Source organism: Mobula hypostoma, chromosome 24, assembly GCF_963921235.1.
Source record: "Mobula hypostoma chromosome 24, sMobHyp1.1, whole genome shotgun sequence".
NCBI classification, from domain to species: Eukaryota; Metazoa; Chordata; class Chondrichthyes; order Myliobatiformes; family Myliobatidae; genus Mobula; species Mobula hypostoma.
In genome coordinates, this window is record NC_086120.1 from 14210465 (window position 1) to 14231704 (window position 21240).

A 21240-nucleotide genomic window follows, 5' to 3' on the forward strand; every position below is an offset into this window, starting at 1 on the left:
CTTGCCTTCATCAACTTTCCTGGTAACTTCCTCAAAACACTATAAGATTGGTTATACAGGACCTACCATGCACAAAACCATGCTGACTATCCCTAATCAGTTTATGCCTACAGAATACCTTCCAAACCCTTAGAATACCTTCCAATAACTTTACCACTACTGATGTCAAGCTCACCAACCTATAATTTCCAGGTTTATTTTTAGAGCCTTTCTTAAACAGCAGAACTACATTAGCTATCCTCCAATCATCCTATACCCCTCTATCACTAAGAGCCCCTGCAATTTCTGCACTTGTCTTCCAAAAGATCTGTGTGAACTCACCACCTTATTTGCCTCAAGACAGCAAACACCTCCTCCTCTGTAATCTGTGTAGGGTCTGTGACGTTGCTGCTGCTTTGCCACAGTTCCATAGACTGTGTCCATTTTCTGAGTACATACAGATCTAAAAAAATCCACTTAAGGTCTTCCCAGTCTCTTTTGGCTCCACATATAGATTACCATTCTGATCTTCCAGAGCGTCAATTCTGCCCCTTGCAATCCTTTTGCTTTTACATATCTGTAGAATCTCTTTGGATTCTCCATCACCTTCTCTGCTGGGGCAACTTTGTGCTTTCTTGTAGCCGTCCAGATTTCTTGCAGCCGGCCAGATTTCTTGCTTAAGTGTTCTCTTGCATTTTATAAGCACGTCATTTGTTCCTACCTGCCTGTACCTGCTATGCACCAACTTTTTTCTCTTAACCAAGTCCTCAATATCTTTTGAAAACCAAGGTTCCATAAACTGTTATATTTACCTTTTATTCTGACAGGCACATACAAACTTCATACTTTCAAAATTTCACTTTTGAAGGCCTCCGTCTTACCAAGTATACCTTTGCCAGAAAGCTGCCTACCCCAATCCACACTTGCCAGATCCAGCTGATATCATCAAAATTGGCTTTCCTCTCACTTAGAATCCCAACCCTTGGACCAGCCTGAATTTTTTCCAATTTACTTTAAAAATAATGGCAGTATGATCACTAGATGCAATGTGTCCCACTACACAAACTTCTGTCACCTGCCCTGTCTCAGTCCCTAGTAGCAGATCAAGTATTGCACACTCTCTCATTGGGACTTCTACGTACTGATTAAGGAAACTTTCCTGAACATTTTTGACTAGCTCTATCCCATCTAGTCCTTTTACAGTATGGGAGTCCCAGTTAATATGTGGAGTGTTAAAATCATTTACTATAACAACCTTATGTTCCTGCAACAGTCCACAATCTTGCTACAAATTTGTTCCTATAAATCTCATGGACTGGTGGGTGGTCTATAATATATCCCCATTAACATGGTCATACCATTCTTATTTCTCCATTCCACCCATAAAACCTCATTAAACAAGTTCTCCAGTTTGTCCAGACTTTAATTCCCCCTTTAAGCCCTCCCACTCTGTCATGTCTAAAACAATGGAACCCTGCCCAGAATATTGAGCTGCCAGTCCTGCCCCTCTTGCATCCACATCACACTGATGGCTACAATATCAGGATTCCATGTGTTGATTCATGCCCTGAGCCCATCTTGCCTTTCCTAAAATACTTATTGTATTGAAATATACACAGCTCAGAACATTAGTCCCACTATGCTCAACCTTTTGATTCCTGACATTATTCTGACGCTCTGGTTCCCATCCCCCTGCAACTCTAATTTAACACCCCCCCCCCACCCCGTGCAGCACCAGCAAACCTTCCTGCTAAGACTTTAAGCAACATACATAAAAGTTGCTGGTGAACGCAGCAGGCCAAGCAGCATCTCTAGAAAGAGGTGCAGTTGACGCTTCAGGCCGAGACCCTTCGTCAGGACTAACTGAAGGAAGAGTGAGTAAGGGATTTGAAAGTTGGAGGGGGAGGGGGAGATCCAAAATGATAGGAGAAGACAGGAGGGGGAGGGATGGAGCCGAGAGCTGGACAGGTGATAGGCAGAAGGGGATACGAGAGGATCATGGGACAGGAGGTCCGGGAAGAAAGACAAGCGGGGGGTGACCCAGAGGATGGGCAAGAGGTATATTCAGAGGGACAGAGGGAGAAAAAGGAGAGTGAGAGAAAGAATGTGTGCATAAAAATGAGTAACAGATGGGGTACGAGGGGGAGGTGGGGCCTCATTTTTATGAACACATTCTTTCTCTCACTCAACACACATCAAAGTTGCTGGTGAACGCAGCAGGCCAGGCAGCATCTATAGGAAGAGGCGCAGTCGACGTTTCAGGCCGAGACCCTTCGTCAGGACTAACTGAAGGAAGAGTGAGTAAGGGATTTGAAAGCTGGAGGGGGAGGGGGAGATGCAAAATGATAGGAGAAGACAGGAGGGGGAGGGATGGAGCCGAGAGCTGGACAGGTGATAGGCAGAAGGGGATACGAGAGGATCATGGGACAGGAGGTCCGGGAAGAAAGACGGGGGGGGTGACCCAGAGGATGGGCAAGAGGTATATTCAGAGGGACAGAGAGAGAAAAAGGAGAGTGAGAGAAAGAATGTGTGCATAAAAAAGAGTAACAGATGGGGTTCTCTCACTCTCCTTTTTCTCCCTCTGTCCCTCTGAATATACCTCTTGCCCATCCTCTGGGTCACCCCCCCCCCTTGTCTTTCTTCCCGGATCTCCTGTCCCATGATCCTCTCGTATCCCCTTCTGCCTATCACCTGTCCAGCTCTTGGCTCTATCCCTCCCCCTCCTGTCTTCTCCTATCATTTTGCATCTCCCCCTCCCCCTCCAGCTTTCAAATCCCTTACTCACTCTTCCTTCAGTTAGTCCTGACGAAGGGTCTCGGCCTGAAACGTCGACTGCACCTCTTCCTATAGATGCTGCTTGGCCTGCTGCGTTCACCAGCAACTTTTATGTATGTTGCTTGAATTTCCAGCATCTGCAGAATTCCTGTTTTTTGCTAAGACTTTAGTCCACCTTCACTTCAGGTGCAAACAGTCTCTTCTGTACATATCCCACCTTTCTGGGAAGAGATCCCAATGTCCAAAAATCTGTCGCCCTCCCTTCTACACCAAATCCTTATATACTTTGATAATAAATTTGCTTTGAACTTTCAACTTTGATATTTGAATGTAGTGGTGACATTGTACACGCTCTTGTTTACATTGACAGTGCGGAGGTAGAGAGAGTTGAAAGCTTCAAGTTCCTAGAAATGAGCAACACTAATATCCTGTCCTGGACCAAGTATATTGACACCACGGCAAGGAAAACTCAAACTCACCAACACCTGTACTTCCTCAGTAGGTTAACGCCTGTACTTTTAGTCAAAATGGCACCATCGAACAACAAGTTCCTTCCGGATAGTCAATCATATCAGTTTTTTTCTATGTCTTCTACGTATTCTTTTTATCTTAATGTTGTTTTTGAAACTGTTGGAGCCTGTGACTTACAGTCTGTAGTTCAATCGAGTGAGCTAGCGCTCTGCTGACCCAAGAAAACTCCAGGAGGGAAATGCAAGCATGAGCTATCATGAGGAGAAGCTCAGAGATGAGACGAAGAGCCATGATCGCCGATTAAAGCATTGAGGAAGATTGAAACATCGAGGCAAATGCGGAAGAGAGCGAGTGGTTCTCAGAAAGGCTGCTGGTTCGCGTTGCTGCCCATGGAGGGGCCGCTGGTTCAAGACACTGCACTCAGAGAGGCCATAAGGTCCCGATGCTCTCAGAGATGTTATTGAAATTCTGAGATTTATGGATTGGACTGTAGTTCAATCTAACCGTAGTCCATATTGGTTTCTTTCAGTCCTGTTCTTTTCTTTGTGTTCTCAACTATTCTTTTTTGTTGCCGATTGGCAGGCTGGGGTTTGGGATTTGGTGTTCCTGTTCTTGTTTCTGCATGTGGGTGATCTGTTAGTTTTTGTGCGAGGGAGGGGTTGGTGGAGTTTGGAGTTGGCGAGTTTTTGTTTCTTTTTCTTTTCATGCGGGTGGGGTGATTGTTGTCTTTATTTCAACTACTTCTATGGTTTTCTGTACTTTATGGCTAGCTGGAGAAGACAAATCTCAGCGTTATATTCTGCATACTTTGATAATAAAATGAACATTTGAAGAAATTTAGCATGTTCCCTTTGACCCTCACTAATTTCTCATTGACACTTCATAGAAAGCATCCTGCCCAGAACCTTCACAACTTGGTAAGGAAACCCAGGAGAGTTGTGGATACAGCACCACATTACAGAAACCAGCCACTAGTCCATGAACTCTGTCTATACTTCTCACTGGCTTGGTAAAGCAGTCCACATAATCAAAGACCTCTCCCATCCTGGATATTGTCTCTTCTACACCTCCCACTGGGCAGAAGACACAAAAATCTGTATGCAGGTACCACCACATTCAAGGACAGCTTCTATCCCAGCCTATTGAATGGTCCTCTAATATGAGAAAATGGACACTTGACCTAACAATCTACCTCACTATGGTTTTGCACGTTACTGTCTGTTTGCACTGAACTTGCTTTGTAACTGTAACATTTTATTCTGCAATAAACATTATTGTTTTCCCTTGTACTGCCTCAATGTAGAGGTGGTGATGTGACCTGTAGGGAAGGCATGCAGAGCGAAGCTTTTCACGGTACTTTGGTGCAGGTGTGAACAATAAACAACATATGAATTTACCAATTTAGATTTGTATTTACAGAGAAGGGCAGTGCAAGTTGACAAATAAAGTTCAAGGTGAATGATGAGGAAGATTAGGAGATTAAGAATTCATGTTTAGTGTAAATCGGGTGTATTCAAGGGTCTGGATAACAGCACAGAAAAATCTGTCCTATAGTCTGATGGTATGTCCTCTCAAACCTTTGTGTCATCTACCTGATGGGACAGAAGATAAGAGAGAATAACTGAAGGAAGAAAGGACCTTGATTACGTTGGCTGCTTTCCCAAGGCAGCGGGAGGTGTCAGCAGAGTCAATAGAGTGGAGACCGGTTTGTGTGTTGGAAAGGGTTGTATTCGCAACTCTGCAATTTCTTGCATCCTTGGGCATCTTGATAGGATGTAAAAATCGATAATAGCTTTTGGAGACATGTAAAATTATCTTAGCCTTCTGAGGAAGTGGAACTGTTGGTGTGCTTTCTTGGCCCTGGCATCAGTGGTTTCATTAATTAACCTCCTGCGTCCATCTGCCCTTTATGTATGACACTCCAGTATATCATAGAATGAAACAGCATAAAAACAGGCCCTTCCGCCAACAGTATCTATACTGACCATCTAAACTAGTCTCATTTACCATTATATTGTCTGTAGCATACTGTGAGTTAATGGTTCAAGTACCCATTCAGATACTAAATGTGGTGAAAGTACCTGCCTCCACCACCTTCTCATGCAGTGTTCCACATTGCAAACAGCCTTTGGGTGAAAAAATGCTCAGTCTAAATATCATAGTCTTTCTTTAAATCTATATGCACTGCCATGGAAAAATATTTCTTACTAACTCCCCCATCTATGCCTCTCATAAATTTATATACCTCCAAAATGTATTCCCTCAGCTTCCTCTACTCCAAGGAAAACAAGCCCAGCCTATCCAGTCTCTTCTCCTAACGGATACATGCCATCCCAGGTGACATCAGCTGAGTCTCCTCTGCAGCCTCTTCCAGTGCAGTCACTTCCTTCATGTAATGCAGTGACCAGGACTGCACACATTTTTCTAGCTGCAACCTAACCAATGGTTTAAAAAGTGGAGACACAAGACACTGCAGATGCTGGAATTTGGAGCAACCGAGTCAAGGAAATGGAACTAGACAAGTGAAAGTCCCTGCTCTTCATATATCTTTGTTAACCCAGCTTGCCTTCCAACCTGTGCTATATATACTATTCATAATTTCTTAAGTTAAGTATTACAATGTGGAAACAGCCCTTTCAGTCCACTCATCCACGCCGACCTAGATGTCCATTTGCCCGTGTGTGGCTGATATCCCTCTAAACCTTTCCTATCCATGTCCCTGTCCAAGGGACTTTGAAATGTTATCATTTGAAATATCATCTAATTACATGCCACAACCTCTGTCAGCTTGCTTCATATACACACCATCCTCTGCATAAAGAAGTTGTTCCTCAGATCCCTTATAAATCTTTACCCCTCTACCTCAAACATATGCCCTCCAGTTTTTGATTCTCTTCCCCCAGGGGAGAAAAAGACCGTGTGCATTCACCTATGCTCCTTTTGATTTTATACACCGAAGGAAACCCGAAGACACAGTGTCGCTAAGACAGGAGAGGAGAGCAGATCAACCCATAAACTCATCTACTTTAGACAGATCAATTACTTCTTGCCTTCTCCTAAATCCCTCTTCCTACTCTACACCTCTCAGGGGAAACAATAACCCCATGGGCTTTATTTCATTGAATCTAATCAGGATGTGAGTGCAGGCAGGGAAGTACGTAGGGAGGGTGTTGATGTTTTGTTTACTTTTATTGAAGGATAAATGATTAAGAGTGTACGCAAGGGAGCTGTGTAGAATCTAATTACATGCTGAATTATGGTGCAGAGTGAGTCAGCTTTGTGACGGAATTTGTTGTTAATTCTGCCTGGCTGCCTTTGTGTACCAATACAGTCTGTATCTTGTGCAGGATCACCCAAGCATTTTAACCTCAATAATAGACTTACATGCAATAAACTGATTCAGCCTTCTAATTTTCCCTGCAGCTCCTTTGTAGTTGATAATTCTACTTCAAGGCTACTTCTGTTCCATAAGCGACTTAGCACTCTGCAATCACACTTGCCACTGCCCCATTCATTATTCTTCACTGGAATATAGATGCCTCGGCTGTTGGCAGTCCTGAAGTCCCACACCCAAACAAATATTCTTTCTGTTCGAGACAACTTTTCTTTGTAGGTGGATTTGAAGTTCTGCTTGCCACAAGGCAGTCATTAGTCAGGTCGCTGTAGAACAAACACTTCCCTTTTCAATCATTTTAGTGATTGCCATTGTCAAAAGAGATCTATGTGCACCAGTGGCTCACTGTAAGCTCGCGAAGAGCGATAGTAGTAGCTTTATTATGCTCCTAAGAGAACCATCTGTGTTTAGCATTGCCAATGATCAAACTTTCTGGTCTTTAGGTATACTTACTAACTTCGGGTGAACTATTTTAATTTATTAAGCACCTGTCATGACTTAAGGACATTTCAAAATACTGTACGTTCATTGAGTGTATTTTTTTAATCTCCAGTCTCTGTTTTAAGGCAATGGTGTCACAGTAGGTGCTGCCTGAGAGTGATGACTTTTGGTGCTGGGTCTGCACAGTTCATGCACAGTTCTCAGGGTACATGTCCACAGTTCCCTGAAAGTTGCCTCACAGGTGGATAGGGTAGTTAAGAAAGCTTATGGGGTGTTAGCTTTCATAAGTCGAGGGATAGAGTTTAAGAGTCGCGATGTAATGATGCAGCTCTATAAAACTCTGGTTAGGCCACACTTGGAGTACTGTGTCCAGTTCTGGTCACCTCACTATAGGAAGGATGTGGAAGCATTGGAAAGGGTACAGAGGAGATCTACCAGGATGCTGCCTGGTTTAGAAAGTATGCATTATGATCAGAGATTAAGGGAGCTAGGGCTTTACTCTTTGGAGAGAAGGAGGATGAGAGGAGAAATGATAGAGGTGTACAAGATAATAAGAGGAATAGATAGAGTGGATAGCCAGCGCCTCTTCCCCAGGGCACCACTGCTCAATACAAGAGGACATGGCTTTAAGGTAAGGGGTGGAAAGTTCAAGGGGGATATTAGAGGAAGGTTTTTTACTCAGAGAGTGGTTGGTGCATGGAATGCACTGCCTGAGTCAGTGATGGAGGCAGATACACTAGTGAAATTTAAGAGACTACTAGACAGGTATATGCAGGAATCTAAGGTGAGGGCTTATATGGGAGGCAGGGTTTGAAGGTCGGCACAACATTGTGGGCCGAAGGGCCTGTACTGTGCTGTACTATTCTATGTTCTATGTTCTATGTGTTCTCCCTGTGACGCGTGGGTTTCCACCCACAGTTCAAAGTCATGTGGGTCGATCGGTTTATTAGCTATTTTAAGTTGCTCCTAGTATGTAGTTGAGTCTTAGAACTTACAGAGAGTATGGAAGGATTAAAATATTGGTAATTGATGGTCCTTGGACTGGATGAACAGAAGGGTTGGTCTCCGTACTAAATTTTTCTCTGACTCTAGGAAACAGCGTCCAACATGTGTACAGCAGGAACCCACAAACTTTGGCCTCTTAATGACCAGATAATCTGTAGAAGATAGTGACTAAAGGGTGTAAATTTTACCAGGACTCTGAGTGCTCTCTGCTCTTCCAAATAGAACCATGGGATCTCTTCCACTCACCTGAAAGAAGAGACAGGCTTTTTCTTTGATGTTTCTCTTGAACAACAGAACAACGAGCAAGAACTGAGCAATAGACACTAAAGTGATAAAAGGTCAAAACAAATCCTTGGATAAAAGTCTATGATGTGTAAAATAATCACACTGAAAGTGCAGTGAGTCACAGGACTCTTAAATAAACTGTGGATCTGCTAGGATCCGCAATATGCCTTCACAGTAAGTACGTGAAAAGTTAAAGAAATACAAGAATTGATTTATTTTCTGTTATATATGAGTATTCTTTTCACAAGCTTGAATTCTCTTCTTTCTGCTTCTCCCATGACAATTGTGTTCAATAAATGGCGACAGGGCCCAGAAGATCACTGACTGTTTATGTCAGACATAGATTGCTGGCACGTATGATAACCTTCCATTTGACACCAGGGGCCGTAACCACTCACAGATCCACAGATGAAAATGTGTCTGCATGCATCAAACCGCCAACAATTTACAAGTATGCACTAAGAGATAGCAAGTAACATTTGTGCCATATAAATGCAAATCAATTGACTACAAAAAGAGATTTAAAATAATTGCCATTCATATTCAATGGCATTACCTTTTTTGAATACAAAACAATCACCCAGAGGGGCGGGATAGTGGAGCAACTAATAAAACCTCTCTGCACCAGTGATCTGGAAAATCCTGATTTCTAGTCTTCTGACATGGATTGTTCACATTCTCCTTCCTCCCACATCCTAAAGGTGTTTGGGTTAATAGGTTACTTAGCCACTGTAAACTGCTGTTAGTGTGTAGGTGTGAAGTAGGATCTGTGGAGCGAGTTAATGGGAATATGGGGAGAACAAATTGGGTTTGGGTAGGAATGATATAAATTGGTTTTTCATGATCTTAGACCTTTCTAAGGATGTGGAAAGGATGGTTTCTAATAGTGGGAGAGTCTAGGACCAGAGGGCACAGCCTCAGGATAAAAGATGTCCCTTTGGAATAGAGATGAAGAACAATTTCTTTCACCAGAGGGTAATGAATCTGTGGAATTCATTGCCACAGACAACTATGGAGCTTGGGTATATTTAAAGCAGAGGGTGATAGGTTCTTGATTGTTAAAAGTGAGGAGAAGGTGGGAGAAAAGGTTGAGAGGGAAAATGGAACAGCCATGATGAAATGGCGGAGCAGACCTGATAGGCCAAAAGGCCTAATTCTGCTCCTATATCGTATGGTCTTATGGCCTTCATCAGTGGTCCAAACTCTCTGAAGGAGCCTCGGTTGGAAGTGATTCAAGAAGGTGGTTCATTACTGCGTTCTTTAAGAGCAATTAGGTACTGGTATTAAAGGCTGGCCTTGTTAACATATCCTATAAATAGAAAATAAACTTGGACTAAAAGAACCCCTTTTGTTCAATCAGTGTACAGTAGCCTTTTGAAAGAACTTCTGGCAAGGCCCTTATTAGACCATGGTTAACAAGTGTTAGATCAGCAGCAAATTCATGATTAAGCTGTTATAGCAACAGAGCTACACATCAATTGAGTAATAGCTTTTTGGAAACCATAGCAAACCAATTTAGGAAAAAGACTGGCTGAGGAAAACTGATACCAAGAGTATGATCCTTGAACGTTACAGTTGAGTGATTCAGAACAGCCTGGAGTGCCTTCATTTTGTTCAATTTTAACGGTCCACTGTCCACTTTCTCATTCAACTGATTCAGTTTCTAGCTGGCAGCTTGAAATTCCAGGAGAATGTAAATAACTAAGGAGAGAATTTAGTTTTTTCTCTGTTTAGCTCAGAAATAAATCTATGGCCATTTCTCTATGTAGGCACTTGGCAAGTGATGCTTCTCTAACCATTTCTGCCCTTTTAAGCAGGGCCTGATACAGAACTATCAAGACCCTTGTCTTACTAAGTGGAAAGTTAACTGGTTATAAAGTTCCCAACAATTCCCTCAATTTGAAACAGCTAACTCAGTACAAACAAAGGAAGCAAAATCAGCCACACCGCATCCAATGAAGGTTTCTGGACAATTGAACATATTAATTTTAATTTCCAAAAATATTTTGACAATTTTAAGTTGGAAATCAAATATATAATTAGTCTATGAAGAATCACATCAAATGATTTGCCTTCCTGGTCTGGATCCCAAATCTCCCAACCATCCTAGTAAAGTGGTACAGCTAATGGAACTGGTGTCTCACAGCTCCAGTCAACCAAGTTCAATCCTCACCTCATTCACTGCCCACACAGAACCTCCATGTTCTCCCTGTGACTGTGTTCATTTCCTCCCACATCCCAAGCACAGGAAATTAGTGAGAATGTGTGGAGAATAAAAATAGAATTGGTGTAAAATTAGAGCAAATGGGTACTAGTTAGATGCCATACAGTAGATTCAGTGGGGCAAACAGTCTATTTCCAGTTGTAATGCTCTGGTGGTTGGCATCCATCTATCTCGAAGGACAATGGGTGATGATCATCATTATCACAAGCCTGGGTGGAAGGTACGGAGATCCTGAGATGCCCTAGTCGTTAAGATCCCCCCTCTCAGCCTCACCAGTGTAGCCCAAAGGAAAGCTTATGAAGCAATATGTTTGGCTCCAACTTGGCTGTAGGAGCTGCCGGAAGGATGGTCAATGATGTCCAGCTGCCTTAGGGGCTCCACTCCTGATTTTCTGTCTGGCTTTACTCCCATAGCCTTTGTCTCTCCTGAGGCTGCTTATCCTGCCTATTTACCCATAGCTGGGGATGTGTTCACGAGCACCAGGGCGTGTCCGCAGACTGGTGGGCTGCATGCTACGTGAGCAGGGTTCAGACCTCCCCACCATCCTCTGCAGTTCAGCCCGAGTCTGAAAGGAGTTCAGTTTCTGTGTGTCACCAACGAGGAGGGACTACAGGAGACTTACCGTTGAAGAAGCTGTGTACTGGCGGGGAGAGACTTACACATTCAGCTCTCCTTTTCACATGACCGCTAGCCGGTGGTGGAAGCAACAAGCATGACCCACTACACCATCACACAAGATGCATCACAACAACCATGCTTTATTGCTCCATAATCTGTCTGTATCCGTCATTATCCATCCAGTGCACAGTGGTCTATTGGGACATACAGTATATATTATTAAACCTGGTGGTTGTTGATTGGGACATTTAAGAGACTTTTAGATGGACACATGGATGAAAGAAAAGTGGAGGGGTCTAGCTATGTAGGAGGGAAGGATTAGATTGGTTGAGGTATAAGAGGGTGATTGATAAGTTCATGGCCTAAAGTAGAAGGAGATGAGTTATACAGCTCTCGTTACTTGCCCATGCAGGTCAACTCTTTGAGTGATTATGCAGAAAGTTTGAAGTTAATAACTCATCTCCTTGTACCTTGGGCCACGAACTTATCAATCACCCCTTATGAGTAAACTGATGAGTTATTAACTATGTTGAAAAGATAAATGTGCTTGGTTTTCTAAAATTGACTCCTTCTACTTTAGGCCATGAACTTATCAATCACCCCTCGAAGTTTAAAAGGAGAAAAGAGCGTTTTGGGCCAAAGACCCCTACCATGGTCTACTGTCTAAGTTCCATGTCCTACCCTCTGAAGGAAGAATTCCCATAGATTACTATATTTCATATATTTATTCCCCTTTCCTTTAAAATATGTATTAAGTTTTGTAAACCATATTATCTCTGCCGTAACTTTAATTAGATGATGACTTCCGCCCCATTCACATCACCACTGACCATCCCACCTGTCCTCCATAACCCCAGACTAACCCCATCAAATGTTTATTTTAGTTCTCCTCTACTCAAATATGTTGCAAATGTATTTCAGCTGATAATTTGGAGTAAACTCAGATGAAACCAAAGGTCTGGAAGAATTAGAAATTTTTCAGTGTTAGGGGCTATTTTTTCAATCATTAAGTCTTTGTTCAGATGCATAATCTACTTCCACCCATGTGCTGATTGAGTCAAGGATGTTTGTTTAGAATTTGCTTGCTAATCCCTGATTGCTGCTCAGCAGTTCTTCTGAGCCATCTACAAAAGATTAATAATTTAATTTGACATTGATTTTGATATTTAATTATGAATTCTATAAGTATGCTGTCCTGTGTTCAATGTTCTATCCAGTCCATTCCAAAAGTATTAACTCTCTAATCGTGCTTTGTTCATTGCTACCACTAAAGTCCCTCTTTTCCAAAATACCTTATGCACAAATCCCACCCATTCTCCCCCCAACACATCCAAGAGCTGATATATCCTAACTGGTAGCTCATTCATGTTAGCATTGATGAAGCATGAGCCTAAATAATCAAAACCAATATCAATTTGATGATGGAACGTTATGCGCCAGTGTCCAGTCCCACTTTCAGCCTTGTACCACACTTTGATTAAAGGTCATGGCACTACTCAGTAACTGGGACATTGCAGAGTTTTCTCTCGCGCTTGATACCCTGAAACTGGTCAATTATTGCCCTCTTTCATTGAGGGGCTGTGGAGTGTTTCATTTTCAAAAGAAAAGAAAATTCCATTGCACTGCAAACGTTTTTTTGGGAACTGGAGCCCAGATCCGCTGTTGCTGTGCCATCACGTTTCACAATCAGAATGAGAAAGCTTAGGTGAATCCTAAAGTAGTGATGATAAGCAGGAGGTGGTGTGACATCTCCTATCATCTGTTATTGCTTCTCCCAATATCTCTTTGTTTCCCAGTCAACATAAGTTTCAGAAGAATGCTCAATAGCAGGATATCATTTATCCCATCAAATTCAGTTTCCAGTGCAGACATTTCATCAGTTCCATTCCCTACTCTTATTTCCTTGTAGCCATACAGTTTACTGTCTCTCACATGTATATGAATGGTATTTGGCCATGCACCTACACTAATTGATCATTTACAGTCGATAAACAATGTATTAGAATATCTTTCAGATGTGTGAGAAAACCAGAGCATCTGTTGGAAATGCTCTGGTTTTCTCAGGGAGGGAGAAGATGGAAACTCCAGGTAGACAGCAACCAAGGTCAGGAATGAACCCAAATCCCCAGAGTTGCGAGGCAGCAATGATAATTGCTCTGCTACCTAAATGATATTTTTGCACTCATGGGGATTTCAGAGATATTTCAGATTAGTTTCTATTTAGTGAAACAGAGCTGCAAAGCAATTAGTGAACAAAGCCACGTTTGCAACAGGGAGGCATCACAGACAAAAGAGAGAAAATACCTGCATTGTACTAAAAACAACACTAGTTCTGGAAGAATTTACAGAACGTTCCTATGTTGCTGGTGAACAACCTGAAACTGGTATGCAGTGGATGAGTTTTACAGTATTTCTTCTTTACCTGGCTGGAAGTTAAGTGGAACAGTCTGCTATTCATGCTGAAACACTGCAGGTCTCCTTGTGAGCTACCTGCTTGGATATCAACACAAACACTTTGGAGGCAGCGGGTGGGGTTAAGAACTCAAAAAGCAAAAACCTGCAGTTTCTGGAGATCTGAAATAAGAACAGAAATTATTGGAAATGCTCAGCAGGTCAGAGAGCACCTCTGGAGAGAGGATCAGAATTAATGTTAGACGTTGATCAGGGTTAAGTCTCTGCTATTTCTGGTCTGCTAGCTTAGCTCTGATAATGAAGGGGTTAAACTATTAAATGTAGTGAGCTGGCTCTGCAGATAGACGTGGCTTGTTGGGAGCAACCTTTAGTAAGTAGAATGCAGAGAATCCTGTACCTGAGACCTGAAGTTTACCTGGCCACCTTGATCCATTGATTTGGTTTTTGAATGTGTCCATTCCATGCTGAACATACAATCTGTCTACAGCTTCCCTCACTGACTCAAATAACCATCAACGTTTCTGGTCAAACATGCTGATTGTTCATATACAAGAAAATTCTATTCTGTAATATACCCAGATGAACTTAGTCAGGATTCAAAGAGCACTTTAATGAACGTGAATTAAAATCAGTAATAGCTCTGCTTAACACCCCTTAGATTGAAATGCAGCTTGTAGAGCACAAAATCTCTCCCATGTCGAGTGAATTTCAGCCCCTCATATTTGTTCTCTTTCTTTCTGCATGCAGAAGCAGCCAAGGATACATGCACATGAAGTTCAGCAGAACAAAAGACTCCAAGTACATTCTCGGCCAGAACAGCCCACCATTTGACAGTGTTCCAGAGGTGATAAACCACTACACAAGCCACAAGCTGCCAATTAAAGGGGCTGAGCATCTCTCCCTGCTCTTCCCTGTGACTGTGCAAACGCTGTGAGTGGAGCCCAGGCGGCTGTCCGAAGACAGCGGCGAAGTGCGAAGTATTCCGCGGGAAAAGAGATGGACATAGAGCAAGAATTTCATCTTGACGGGTTATGTTGCAAAAGTTGTAGCTCCACTGAATGCAAGACTCTAGAGCTTCATTTCCAGCCTGTGAAATAATTGCAGGCCAAGAGCATTAAATATCTCATTTCCCTACCATTTGTTTCAAAGATTGTGGTGAATTGGATCTTGAATGTTGCTGAACTCACTTGTAAGGATTCAGTCACTCATTTCCTGGGAATTTAAAGAATGTCTTTTATTTCTCCTGTGGTAACCCTGCTTCTTCCCCTTCCTCAATATAATGCTATGGGCTGCCCCAGCCATCCTCCACAACTTCACACAAGAAGCCAAGTCATTGTTGACTGGTTGTTTCATCACCGGGGCCAGCAAAAGCCCAATTATGACTTCACTCAGCATCCAGTGCACAAACACTTTGCACTGGAGGTGGGAATCTGTAGCTAGCAATGTGGAGCGGGGTATCCATGATCAACGTTCCCCCCATCACACTCCTGGCCATTAAAGTCAATCATTGTGTCCTTCCCTCACCTCGTGCCAATGTTCGGAGTGACTGTGGATCTAAAGTAGCTTCAGCTGGGTCTGTCTGACTCAGTACTACACCGTGCAGTTTTGTTACCAACTGGTACTGTGAGGGGGAGGTGCAATGGCATGGAATGTCTTCAGGAAGTTCCGTGTAATGTGCGTTTTCTATTTTCAATAATATTTTCTGTAAATATCTAAAAAATTTTATAAAATATGCTTGGAAGAAATGTCTGATTGCATAATTCACCAGTGAGGAGACAGAGCAAAGACCCAGAGGGAGAATGAGTAGTGAGACTGTTCTCAATTACCAAGAGAAGTGGGTGTTAAGGTTGTGAATTAAGGTACCTCATCAGCAACATCATCAATTTAGCCTATCCCCCAGTCATAAGGGACATGAAATAATGATATTTCCTAAACAGGCACTGGAAATACAAAGCATTTCTGTATTTTTTTTCTCTCCTTTGCAATTGATCTTGATCTCGATCTGCTTGTCTTCTTCAGGCCTCTTCTCTCCTTCTCCTCATCCATTCAACTACATTTCTTCCTTGATTGGCTGTCTTGTCTACTTCTGGATGTTTCTATTCCCCGCAGACCCTATTGCTACCTCCCTTCTTCCTGCATCCTTTGTTTCACTATGCCTGGGATTCTAATCCTTCCAACATCTGACATGAAGCATTCCAAATCTCTTCACGTGGTGAGGATCGATCAGTGTCCCCAATTTCTAGGTCGACCTGCCTTGCACTGTATTCCCTTTCATCTACCCCACTATATTCTCACTCTCCTCCCTCCTCCTTCTCCGTCCCCTCTCATTCTCCTTCCCTGCACTGACCATTCCCACACACCCATTAATTCTTCATACTCTCTCTTTCCCACTCCTCCCTTCTCTCTCCTCTCTCCCTTCTCCCTGCTCCGTTCCCTCTCCTTCTTTCTTTCCCTTGAACACCTTGCTGCTCTTACCCCGAACCTTTCCCCATGCACCTCCCTTCTCTTCTCCTTCCCTGCCTGCCTTCTCATGCCCTCCTTCCCCCTCCTCTTCTCCCACGTACCCCTCCCTTTTCTCATCCTTCCCTTCCTGTTTTGATACTTTCATCATTATGTTCGCTATCTCATTTCAACACAGCCATAAAGCAGAAAACCGTCATTGACAGTGTGGTGATAAACGAGCAACTTGTAATAAGCATGACTCGGAGGTACTGGTGTCACAACAGAATAATTACACAATTATTTTTCTGGGCTTTGTACAAAATATTGCCATGAAAAAACAAACATTGGCAATGTAATTGTATGTATTTTCAGATTCTCATATCAGAACTGCACCTTCCCAGGCTTTTGGTTCCAAGGCCACTACTTACCTGCTACTACCTCACCAGGTTGCCACACCTCAATTGCCAAAGCAGACGGGTCTCACGTTGCTGCTGACCTTGAGACTATTCTCCATCATTGCTTGCCATTTATTTTTTGGGATCTACATCACTGGCAAGACCAGCATTCATTGCCCATCCCTGATTTCCCTAGAGAGCGTGGCCGTGAGCAATCCTTCTGGTGAAGGTGTTGCCTGCGTGCCATTGGGCATAGGAGCTGGAGGAAGTCAGCAGTACAGATCCAACAAAAATAAAGGAACTCAATATATTTCCAAATCAGCACAGTATGCTACTTGGATAGGAACCTGCTGCTTGTGGTGTTTCCTTCTGATAATGGTCCTGATTATTGCTTTGAGAAGTGCTGTTGGAGGGTCTCAGATGATCAAATGCCATGCACTTTGTAGCTGGTCTACACCGTGGTCACCGTATGTCAGTGATGGAGGGAATGGGCGTTTAGGGTGATAATTGGGCTGCTAATCAAGTAGGCTGAATGGTATTGATTTTCTCAAGGGTGGCTAAAGCCGAAACTGTCCGGAAAAGCTTTCCATCACAGCTCCGATTTGAGTAAAGGCTGTCGGGTGTCAGGGTGCATGACAGGTGCCCAGCCTTTCACCTGTTCTTGGATCCATAGCATTTATGTGGGTGAAAGAAATGATTTTTCAGTCAGTGGTCACCCCAGAACGTTGATGGTAGGGGACTGGCAATAATGATATTGTTGAATGTCAAGGGTTGGTGAATAGACACTCTTGTTTTGGAAATGGTCTTTGCATTTTTTTGTTAGTGTAAATGTTAATTGGTATTTATCAGTTTTATGGCAAGCCAAAACAACCAATGCCTATTGGCCAGATGACAACCATTCCTAGGCTAAATTTCACTAACTGGTCATTGTTCCAAACAACACCTTGAATGTTCTTGGGTAAATAATCATGATTTGGTATGTACAGTTGAGTTTTTGATATTTGTAGTTGCGTGGTTTTACTGAATAAAGGAGTATTTTGAGTTCCGGCTTTGTCCCATCTGCTGGCTTCCAATCTAATCAATAGTTATAGGTGAGTGAACACAATAACTTGGCGACGAGGTGCTATATTATATCAACATACCAATTTCAGCAGAAGACTTGTGTGCAACTCTACAACAGCAAGCTTAATATGAGGCAGCCCAGCTCAAGTTAACTGAAACACTGGCCAACGGGTTATCATCGAGCCCAACGACATTGATGTCAAACACTGAACAGAACTCCTGTGAGTTAATTGTTGCATCAATTACCGATTTCCAGTTTGATGCTGCTTTGGGAATAACATTTGAATCAAGGTTTAAACGCTATGAAGATATATTCCCTGTGAAGTTTGCCAGTAAAGGCGACTCATAGAAGATATGCCCTTTGCTCTGAAAATTGGGTACTGCTAAACATGGGCTTTCTCCAGCAGGACAACTGCAGCTGAATCGGTGCAGGAGGCCTCATGCCAGTTGGGCAGCGAGAGATTTAAATAACGGATCTTTCCCAGAAATTCAGCTTTCTTCAGTAGTGCAGTCACAGTGAATCAGTGCAGGATGCCTCACGCATTAGCAAGGGCAAATAAAAATAAAGCAGGGACAAGTAGAATGGCCATTGTGTGAGTGGAGAGGCTCTGGCTCATTAGGCTTGGGCGAAGTACATATCTGGTCAGTTATTTTCGTATTCATTCTTCATTCTCTGTCAGTGCATAGAGCAGTGAGAATGGCTCCATGGGCTGTGTTCTGTTTTTTGTGTGAGAAGTGGGAATTCTGGGAGATCACCAGCCTCGCAGATAACCACATTTGCACCAAGTGCACCAAGCTGCAGCTCCTCAGAAATATGTTATGGAAGTGGAGCTGCAGCTCGATGACCTTTGGCTCATACGGGAAACTGAGGAGATGATAGATAGGAGCTAAAGGGAGGTAGTCACCCTTAAAGTGCAGAAGGCAGGAAAATGGATGAGTGTCGGGAGAAGGAAGGGAAATGGGCAGTCAGTACAAAGTAATAAGTATACCATTTTCGATACTGTTGAGGGGGGATGACTTACCGGGGTGGGGGAGCCACAGCAACTAAGTTTCTGGCACTGTGGCTCAGAAAGGAAAGGAGAAGAGGACTGCAGTAGTGATAGGGGATTCCAGAGTTGGAGGAGAAGACACGAGATTCTCTGGATGCAAGAGTCACCTGCATCCTATTAAAAGGAAAAAAGTTTTTAAAGTGTTCCGGAGACTTAAAGCACAAATTTTATTTTTACAAGAGACCCATGTACGGAGGGGGGACAGACTACGTTTTTTCAAATTCTGGAAGGGACAACAATTTCATTCGAACTCCAATGCTAAGATTCGAGGCGTCTCTATTTTTATAGACTCCTCAGTTACTTTTATACAACAGGATATTATCTCTGATCCGAATGGTAGATTTTTATTGGTTAGTGGTTTACTATTTAATAAAAAAGTAGTTTTGGTTAATGTTTATGCTCCTAATATGGATTGTCCGGAATTTTATAAATCATTGTTTGATCAGTTTCCGAATTTGAACGAGTTTTCATTGATTTGGGGCGGAGATCTTAATACCTGTTTATCTCCAGCTTTGGACCGTTCGGCTCCTTTACGGACTTTACCTAATAAATCTGCAAATTTGATTAATTTTTTCCTTTCTGATTCTGGGTCGACGGACATTTGGCGTTTTCTGCATCCTCAGGAAAAAGATTTTTCCTTTTTTTCACATGTTCATCATTCCTATTCAAGAATTGATTATTTTTTCATTGATTCTCGTCTCATTCCTTCAGTGATTAAATGTGATTATGATTCTATAACCATTTCGGATCATGCTCCACTTAAGCTTTCTATTAAAATTATGGCCAATATACCAAACAATAGACAATGGCGTTTTAATTCGCTGTTGCTTCAGGACTCGGACTTTGTTAATTTTATGAATGAACAGATTGAGCTTTTTTTTACAATTAACCATACAGAAGATATTTCGGTTAACACTCTTTGGGACACTTTTAAAGCCTATATTCGGGGTCAGATTATTTCGTATTCCGTTGCTTTGAGGAAGAAACAGAAGCAGGAGGAGATGGCAATTGTGGACAAGATTAAAGAAATTGATAAGAAATATGTTATGGCTCCTTCTGAGGAGCTATACAAACAAAGAACTGAACTTCAAATGGAACACAGTTTACTACTCTCGTCCTCGATTGTAAACCAATTAAAGAAAACAAGAAGTGATTTTTATGTTCACAGTGATAAAATTGGCAAGCTGCTGGCTAATCAATTGAAATCTAATTATGTTAAATCTCAAATCAATCAGATTTATAACCAAAATGATCGATTGATATTGGATCATGTGGGGATTAATCAAACCTTTTGTGATTTTTATTCTTCTTTATATCAATCAGAGTCTCCTCGAGATTCTAAATATATGAATGATTTTTTAGATAAGTTAGACTTCCCTCAGATTTCACAGGATATGTCTTCTTTATTAGATACTTCCATTACAATGGATGAGATTAAGAATGTTATTTTTTCTATGAATCTGGGGAAAGCTCCTGGCCCTGATGGGTTTACCGTTGAATTTTATAAATGTTTTGCTTCTTTATTGATTCCTTGGCTCTATAAGGTTTTTGAGGCTTCTTTGAAACTTGGTAAACTTCCGGAATCTTTTAATAGAGCATCAATTTCTTTAATACTAAAGAAGGATAAAGACCCTGCTCAATGTGCATCTTATAGACCAATATCTTTATTAAATGTTGATTCTAAAGTTTTTTCTAAGTTATTAGCAAATAGACTAGAAAAAGTACTTCCTTCTATTATTTCGGAAGACCAAACGGGTTTTATTAAAGGTCGTTACTCTTTTTATAATATTCGTACATTGTTAAATATCGTTTATACTCCCTCACAAAATGTTCCTGAGTGTGTTATTTCTTTAGATGCCGAGAAAGCTTTTGATAGAGTAGAATGGCCTTATTTATTTAAGGTGCTTGAAATGTTTAATTTTAGCTTGAAATTTATATCCTGGATTAAACTGTTATATCACTCCCCTGTAGCCTCGGTTCGTACTAACTCCTTAAACTCACCTTTTTTTCCTCTCTTTCGTGGTACTCGACAAGGCTGTCCTCTTAGTCCCCTATTATTTGATATTGCATTAGAACCTCTTGCAATTGCTATTCGAGAATCTTCAAATATTACTGGGATAACTCGGGGATTAAAGTCCCATAAATTATCACTCTATGCTGATGATTTACTTTTATATATTTCTAATCCTGAGAGATCCATTCCTGCTGTTTTAGAGTTATTAGCACAATTTGGTCTTTTCTCAGGTTATAAATTAAATCTTAGTAAGAGTGAACTTTTTCCGATTAATAAACATCTTCCCTTATATTATAAATTTCCATTTAAATTGATTAATAATTACTTTTCATATCTTGGGATTAAAATTACTTGTAAACATAAAGATTTATTTAAGACTAACTTTTTACCATTAATAGACCATATTACTCAACTTTCATCTAAATGGTTTCCCTTATATTTAACTTTGATTGGTCGTATTAATGCAGTTAAGATGTTTTTTTTGCCAAAATTTTTATATGTGTTTCAGGCATTACCAATTTTCGTTCCTAAATCTTTTTTTGATAAAGTTGACTCTAAAATTTCTTCATTTATTTGGCAGAATAAGAATCCGAGACTGGGTAAAATACATTTACAGAAAGCTAAGAGAGATGGAGGTTTAGCATTACCTAACTTTAGATTTTATTATTGGGCTA

The 21240-nt window shown here is 41.7% G+C and overlaps 1 protein-coding gene across 2 annotated transcripts in view; it reads left to right on the top strand.

The window, feature by feature from the left end:
* Nucleotides 1-17465, top strand: part of LOC134337356 (SH2 domain-containing adapter protein F-like) — a 343478-nt gene extending 326013 nt beyond the window's left edge. For both annotated transcript variants that reach the window (XM_063032282.1, XM_063032283.1), the window contains one exon: nucleotides 14352-17465. In XM_063032282.1, the coding sequence (XP_062888352.1) occupies nucleotides 14352-14538 (187 nt within the window). In that variant the 3' untranslated portion in view covers nucleotides 14539-17465. The remainder of the gene's footprint in view (nucleotides 1-14351) is intronic.
* The last annotated feature ends 3775 nt before the right edge of the window (nucleotides 17466-21240 follow it).